General features: G+C 31.8%; 1 protein-coding gene across 1 annotated transcript; it reads left to right on the top strand.

The window, feature by feature from the left end:
- The first annotated feature begins 2,273 nt into the window (after nucleotides 1-2,273).
- On the top strand, nucleotides 2,274-5,488 carry LOC127110506 (protein CURVATURE THYLAKOID 1C, chloroplastic). The gene is made up of 7 exons (XM_051046108.1): nucleotides 2,274-2,430; nucleotides 2,568-2,687; nucleotides 3,574-3,668; nucleotides 3,770-3,856; nucleotides 3,990-4,052; nucleotides 4,263-4,300; nucleotides 5,246-5,488. The coding sequence occupies exons 2-7, from the start codon at nucleotides 2,585-2,587 to the stop codon at nucleotides 5,298-5,300; spliced, it is 441 nt and encodes a 146-aa protein (XP_050902065.1). The 5' UTR covers nucleotides 2,274-2,430; nucleotides 2,568-2,584; the 3' UTR covers nucleotides 5,301-5,488.
- The last annotated feature ends 3,052 nt before the right edge of the window (nucleotides 5,489-8,540 follow it).

Raw genomic sequence — 8,540 nt, 5'->3', positions numbered from 1 at the left:
GAGGAGAGTTGTAACACCTTATTTTTATAGAAATTAATTATAATTCCATGTGTGTATCTAATTATCATTTGTGTGATAATTGAGATGTGTTAGGGCAACAAGGATGAGTGACCATTGAGTAGAGAGTGTGGAGATTGATTAGAGGTTGATAGATTTATTTATAAATATTTAATTGATTAAAATAATGTTTTTGTTTTATTATTTAAATGAAATAATAAAATAAAATGAAGTAATGAGTTTGAGGTGAAAAATGAGAATTGCGGAAAATTAAAATAAATAATGTAAGTTAGTAATAAGGTGAGCCTTAGTGAAATATTAGAAAGATAGGAATTAGGTTTTTAATTTAGGAGGAGAGAAGTGAAGGAAAAAGTTTAAAGTAGATGAAAGTTTTGAAATTGAAGAAAAAGAGGCAAGAGAAGAGAAAAGTAAGGAAACCCTCATGAGAGCTTTAGGGAAGAGAATAAACAAAAGTTTGCATTTTTTTGGAATTACAAGGTAAGGATGAGAATTTGGTTCAATAATAGGGATATAAATGGAAAGGTAGATGAAAGTTTAATTCTCTTTGGATTGATGATGAATGTTGATATTTGTTGAATGAAATTTATGTTTTAAAGTGTTCATGTATGTCCACCATTGATGATGTTTGAAGGTTGTAGGGATTGATATAATATATAGATAAATGATAATATGAATATAAGTAGTGATTGATTTATGTATGTTTATGACTGAATTTAAAACCATAAAATATTTTGGTGATGATTTCGTGGACGTTTTTGGGGTTAGAGAAGATGAAAATCGTGCTGAAAATTTCAGAAAAACAATAACTTTTTGTTAACGCCTTCGTGCACGGTTTTGATTGTAATATTCAACTCGTAAATCATTTTGGGACGAAGTTTGAAGCATTAGGTAGCTGAAACAGAGGTCTATAAATTTGTTTCAAAGGTAAAATATTTTTGATGATGATTTCATGGACGTCTTTGGGGTTGGAGAAGATGAAAATTATGCTGGAAATTTCAGAAAAACAACAACTTTTTGGTAATTCCTTCGTGCACGATTTTGATAATAACTTTCAACTCGTAAATCATTTTGGGACGGAGTTAGAATTGTCGGATAGATAAAACAAAGGCATGTAACTTTGTTTCAAAGATAAAATATTTTTAATGATTTTATCAGGGGTTGGTAGTAGGTGAGAAAGAAGTGTATGATATGTGTGAATGATTGGGATGATGTGTTTGATTATATTTATGGTAGTCCAAAAGGGTGGATTACGTTACACATGGTTTCAATTGTGTGATTGATTGTGGATCACTAAATATTATTATAAACATTTTGACTTTTAGATTCATTGAATAAATAAATTTTGTCTGCACTCTCTAATACATTCTCCATTCTCTTTTATAAATAAATTTTGACTTTTAGATTCATTGAATAATCGATGTATCTAGTCTTCCAAATATATTATTTAATCAATGAATCTAAAAGAGTTCAATCCCGTCCTATAAAAGAGAATTGAGAGAATATGTATGTTCCATCCCGTCCTATTTTTTTCCGAGTTTTGACAAACATAAACATTACAATAAATTATATATTTTTAAGCTTAAAATATGTCAGGTCTGCGAGTCTGTCTCCTCACTTTTAGTGGGGAGGACTAAGGTTTTAAGTCATCACTCTCAATTATATTTGTCTCGCTCCATCCTATTTTTTTTACGAATTTTTTAGATCGAGGCTTAAATATGGTGGGGATGTGAGTCTATCACCCTTATCTTTGATCATTACTATTGTCAATAATAAATAATAGATTCGTTGATAAAAATATTATTTTTTCTTTTATCTTTTTATTTTTTTTAAAGCAACAAAAGATCTGTCTTTTATATTTTTAGAAGCATCAAATATAATTTTCTATTGAACATTTTTACGTGCATAACAAAAGTCACACACTATCAATACAAATAATTATTTTTTCAGAAATTAACTATTTATCTTATAATAATATTTTTATTATTTATCACAGAAAAATATATAGAAAATGTGATAATAAATTGCTAATAATATTATAGGAAAAATAAAGTAACAATTTACTATTTATATTTAAGCTTGTAAATAAAAAGTTTTAAAAAAACTCCATCTATTTCATTTTAAATGTTCAAATTAAGTTTTGACTTTTGTAATTTATTAGGATAATGATTAAATTGTATTTGATTTAAATGATAAAAAATATCAAAATTATAAAATCAATGGAGTACTAATTAATAACATACTCAAATAGTCTCTTCAATTCTCTTTATGGTAAAAAAAAACGGGAAACCACAAATAACAAAAAAAAAACATTAATATTTTTAGTCTCTTTGTGGTGTACACTCTTTTTGGATTTGAAGCTTTTGTTTTCTCTCACAAACTCACTCATCCTTTCCACCACTAGAACAACCCAAGGTCTTTTTTTTCTTCCCCTAATTTTTTTTTATTCTTCCTTTTGATTTTTTTAATATCATTATTTGATTTTATCATTGACTTAAAATTGGGATTCCATAAACTGAAATTTGATTTTTATTATAATTATATTTTTACAGAACATTGAAAGTGTAGAATGGCTTCCATGATTGCAACCTTGCCACCACCATTGCTACTTCATCATGGTAGAAAATCATTTTCAGGGAATTTCCAAAATTTCCCTGTTTCTCTTCTTGCAGGTAACCCTTTAATGTGTTTGTTCTTTTTCTTTGCTTTTTTTTGGATGGGTCTTCCAAAGTTAATTTTTTTAATCCATATATGAAATGAAACTTGTTTAATTCTATATTTGTTATGTTAAATCTTCAATACTAATATATATGTGCTAAGAACTGAAAGTTTGACATTATTGTAGTACAGACACTTCAGATTGAAAGCGTGTCTGGTTTCAAAGACCGAGACAAGTGGTTACATTCGATTATTTCGGTTACCCCAAATTATTACATGTATCGTGTGTGATTACATTCAATTACTTCGGTTGCTTTGCTCCAAATTATTACGTGTTTGTGTTTGTGTTAGCATTGCATAGGCTTTAACATTAGTAGTGGTTCTTTTATGAGGTTGTTTCTCTGTGGTTATGTGGATCTCGGCTATTCGATAAAGATTGGATGACTCATATCTAGAGTTGTATTTTAAAGTCAATCTGGTGAAGTTAAAATACGAGTTGTCCGATTTTTGTTGAATGACCAAGATTTTCATGGCTATCTGGTTTTCCTAACTGCCAGGTGATTATTGTTGCAAATTGAAAAGTGAAAATTTTGATTATGACAGAAATTCGTTTAATCAAATGAGTTAACTGCGTGAGTAATCAGATGATAAGAGTTATTCACAGTTAAACGTGTTTGGACGAGAATAATACCAGAATGAGTGATCTTCTGGAAACTCCTCAATTGATAAATAAAGACTAACTCCGTAAAATGCTCACTTTTGAACTTCGGTAGCTTACTATGCTATGGAGCAATTATGAAAATGTTCGAGGTCCTTAAAACAACATTGATTTGAATTCGATCACTTTTATTTTCTTATGGTGTGTACTTAACTGCAAGTGCTGATATTTCGATCTCACAGGAAGACGGAATAGCGGTGCATTTGTTGTGAATGCATCTGGAGAAAGTTCTGAATCCTCAACTTCACTTACTGTTCTCAAATCTGTTCAGAATGTTGTGAGTTTCGCCTTCCATTCCCAACCTTGTCTCTTTCTTGAGAAAAACATCAAGTATTACCTATATTTATATTTGCTTTTTGTTTGTTGATGTTCAAACAGTGGGATAAACCTGAGGACCGGTTGGGGCTAATCGGTTTGGGCTTTTCAGCTGTAGTAGCATTTTGGGCATCGACAAATTTAATAGCGGTAATCTTTACCAATCTTGTACTATTTTCGAACCAAATTCGTCATTGTAGAATTTTAACAGAATTTTAGAATTTTCTATTATAATATCCTTATTTATCTATCTGCCATTCTGATTTTGATTTTTTGTGTATAGGCCATTGACAAATTGCCAGTTATCCCGATTTCGTTGGAACTAATTGGAATACTTTTCTCAACGGTGAGTCATGTCCTAAACAATGTGTAAACTCATGAAGAGTAGAACCGCCATATTGTAATAGAAAATGCATCCTTTTGTGCTGTTCCAAAAATTCGAGAAACTATAATAGATTGCGTGCGTTCATCACAAAATACATGGAGTTATAGAATATGTTTTGCAAGAAGGACTTGATAAATTTATGTAACTAACTAACTAGTCTTTCTGTTTCAGTGGTTCACTTATCGCTATCTCTTATTCAAGCCTGACCGGTAAGCATTTATATCACTTTCTTGGTTTCCAGTTTTTCTGATATTTAGCTACATCATAAAATTATAAGAAGACCTATGATTTTATAATGAAGTGAGGAAAGAAGAAGAAAATTAGTATGAAATATCAACTTTGTAGCATTAACACTTTTGAAAAAAGACATGTCAGTCGGACACTGATATGACACCGACACTTGTGATTACGTTCAATTTATTCATTTTTTTCAATTATTACCAGTGTCGCGACTGGTGCCCGTGTCTGTGTCCATGCTCCAAAGAGTATTGGTGTATAATTATACTCATAGTTAGAGAAAAGAGACCTATTGCTCACTTGATTCGTCTAGTCATTAACCTCTTGATTGGTTCAAGAGAATAGCTAAAAAAAAGGTTAGAGAAGAGAAGTTCTAAGCTTTTTCTCATTGGTTGCAAAAGCTGAGAAAGAAGAATAAATAGCTTTTTTGTTTTAGGGTATTTTGTCTTTTCAAAAATTGTAGCAACATTTATATATTCTCATTTCGGTCCAACTAACTAAGTAGAGAGAACCAACATTTCATTGGCCCGAGTGAAATTGGACTTAAAAATATTGTTAGGACGGGAGACTCCGTTAAGAGTTTCACATCGGATATTATATGGTCTAAACATGTGCTTATAAATGGAAGTAATCCTCACTCTACAAGCCGGAAACCCAACCACATTTTTTAACATGGTATTAGAGTCTGGTTTAAGATTCGGTGAATCACCTGCTATCAGAGATTAGTTATCGACAAAGCCGGTAGATCATTTAAACTGATAAACATGCCATAAGTGGTTAATAGTTAACTTCCTCACAAAGAGATTAACTGTGATTTTTTTTAGTTCATAGATTGTTAGTTTTGAAGAGTTTATTAGCTTATATTTGCAGTCACTATGCAAGCAACTTGAATTGAGTTATTTTTTTCTTGACTACAGGGAAGAACTTTTCCAAATCTTGAACAAGTCAGCTTCAGATATCTTGGGCCAGTAAGATGTGATGCTGAAATGTTGCTCCAGATTATGATTTTAAGCGCAGATTAGTATTAATCAGCGGCAAAAAGTTCACTCCTATGTCAAATTACAGTTCAAGTACATAAATGAATTGAAGCTTATGTCCACTATGTTAACTTTGTGTACAAAATTTGAAAAGACTTAAATCGATGGTTAAATTGATCACTACATAGTGAATTTGTTTTGTTTACTAAATCAGTCACTAAATAACAAAATTTTCACTTGTGTTACACAAAACCTTGACTTAATCGAGTTAAGTTTATGAAATCAGATTGTGCTTAATAATGAGATAACCTCTTATGTCACCTCATGGTACTTAGAATATTAGTAAAAATACAATTTTCAAAGAAAGGATTACAGTTTTTCAAAACCCTGGAATTGGTTTTGTTTCAACAAGTGCACGATTTATTTGTTGTGTTTACATGTTTGTTTAGTTAATATTTTAGTGTGACTGAGACTCTAGAATATTAAGTTTATTTTATTAAAGTTTATTTTATTAAGGACTATTATGTTAATCCATCCATTTCCTTTAAGGATATATTCGGGTGGGTATATCAGTTTTAGGTAAACATATTGTTTTAAGGATATATTTAGGCGGGTATATTGTTTTAAGAATATATTTGGGTGAGTATATCAAAATGTTTTTAAACAGTTTATTTTAAATTTGATTTGGGTGATTAGTGTGTCTATAAATATCACTTCTCATTGTAATTGAAGGAAAAACAATTAATAAACTCTTTTTCATCAATTACTTTCTAATTTTCTTTTAATTTACCATCATTTATCAAGTAACTTGTGATACAAGTTATCCAACAAATTGCTATAAAGAGCATCAATTTGGTCCTTAATCTCCAACCTGGTGAATGGAAACACAACCTCCAAGAAATTTTCTGTCAATTTACCAGTTGTCAAGAGAGAAAACTATGATAGATGGTGTGCACATATGAAAGTCATATTCTGGTTTCAAGATGTGTTTGAAATCGTGACTGATGGTTTATTGACATTAGACGCAAATGCTATTGAGGCACAAAGAGTTGCTCATCGTGAATTGATCAAGATGGATGAGAAAGGCTTGTTCTTGATTCACCAGTGTGTGAGTTCAAATATCTCTGAGAAGATTATTAAGCAAGAAACGACCAAGGAGGTTTGGGATACTCTCAAAAAGCTATATGGTAGAGATGAAAAGTTAAAGAAAGTGAAGCTACAATCTTAGAGGAAACAATATGAAAACTTACAGATGAAAGATGATGAAATCATTATTAAGTTCTTCTCAAAGATGGTGACTTTGAAAAATCAAATGAAGTCATGTGGAAAAAGACCTATGAATTGCTGAAGATGGAGAAGATGTTAGGGGCTCTTCCAATCAAGTTTGATCACATTGTAGTGACAATTGAAGAATCAAAAGAATTTTCGTAGATGAAGCTTGAAGAAATGCAAACATCTCTTGAGACGCATGAGATGAGGCTGAAGCAAAGAGATTCAAAAAAGGTATATGAACAGGCATTACAAGCAAAGTTCTTCAAACAGATGAAATAAAATTATTCAAGCAATAACAAAGTGAAAGCAAAATGGAAGAAGAAGTTGAATGACAACGGTGATGCTAGTAAGCTTGCAAAAGGCCAAGGTGAAACTAGCAAGAATGATGTTAATCAGAACCAGAAGACCAAGAAGAAGATTAACATGAAGGAGGTTCAATGTTATTTATGTAAGAAACTTTGTCATTATGCTAGATACTGCTACTACAATAAGAACAATGATGAGGACAAGGGTGTGGCTCAGTTTGCTCATGATGGTAGCAGTGGATCTGAAGATGTTATCTTAATGGATGCAACACATTTGGCCCCAGAGAAAGAAAATGTGGTACCTTGATACAAGTTGCAGCAATCATATGACAAGCAACACAAATTGGTTTGTCAAGTTGGATGAACCACTTAGAAGATCAACTTGTTTTGTAGACAACAACATGGTGACATCAGAAGGAATGATCAACATCAGGGTGAAAAAGAATATGGACATGAAGTTATCATCAGTGATATCTTGTATGTTTCTTCAATGACTAGTAATTTGATCAACTTAGATCAATTACTTGATAAGAATTACACAATGAAGTTCGAAGGAAAAGAACTCAAGGTGTTTGATGAAATGTTTAGGCCAATTCTGAGGGTGCCTTTGTCAACCAACATGATATTTAAGGCCATGATCAATATGTTTGATCATTAATGTCTTGCATCAACTACACCGAAGATAAAAATTGAGTTTGGAATCAAATATTTGGCAATCTCAATTACAAGTGTTTTAGCCTGATGCATATGAAGAAGATGGTGTATGGACTTCCAAAGATTGAAGTGCCAAAACAGTTGTGTGAGGAATGTTGCAGAGCCAAGCAGACAAGAAAATCTTTCAAACATGACTTGCCAATGAAATCATAACAGAAACTTGAAATTATGCACTCGGATGTATGTAGGCCATTTGAGGTAAAATCACTAAGAGACAATTGTTATTTTCTGACCTTCATAGATGAATTTACAAGACATGTGTGGATTTACTTATTGGAAAAGAATAGTGATGCCTTTAGTAGTTTCAAAAGATTCAATTTGATGGTTGAGAAACAAGTTGGACACACCATCAAGAGATTGAGAACCGATGATGGTGGTGAGTACACCTCAATTGAGTTTGCTTAGTTTTGCGACAAGAAAGGGATTGAGCATGAAGTGGTATCGCCCTACAGACCCCAACATAATGACATTGCTGAAAGGAAAAATAGAAGCATCTTGAATATGGCTAGGAGTATGCTTAAAGCAAAGAAAATGCCTAATCACTTATGGGGAGAAGCCAATTCAACTACAATGTACATCATAAACAGATGTTCAACAAAGAATTTGAACACAAAACTCCTTATGAAACCTGGTTAGGATTGAAGCCAAGTGTCGGTCATATCAAAATCTTTGGCTCATTATGCCTTGGACATATTCTTGAACAACTTAGAAGAAAGTTGGATGATAAAAGCCAAGTTATGGTCCTAGTTGGATATTATTCAACATGTGCTTATAAGTTGTTTTCATCGAGTGAAAACAAGGTAGTGATCAACAGAAATGTGGAATTTTATGAAAGCAAAGGATGTAATCGGTTGCTTGATTCACAAGATTCAGAGCAGAAAGGTGAAAGTTTAAGTCACATTAGAACTACACTGCATAATGAGGAACAACTTGAACCAACCTAT

Source organism: Lathyrus oleraceus, unplaced genomic scaffold (genome assembly GCF_024323335.1).
Source record: "Lathyrus oleraceus cultivar Zhongwan6 unplaced genomic scaffold, CAAS_Psat_ZW6_1.0 chrUn0001, whole genome shotgun sequence".
Taxonomy (NCBI): domain Eukaryota; kingdom Viridiplantae; phylum Streptophyta; class Magnoliopsida; order Fabales; family Fabaceae; genus Lathyrus; species Lathyrus oleraceus.
This window is presented reverse-complemented; position numbering and strand designations above follow the sequence as displayed.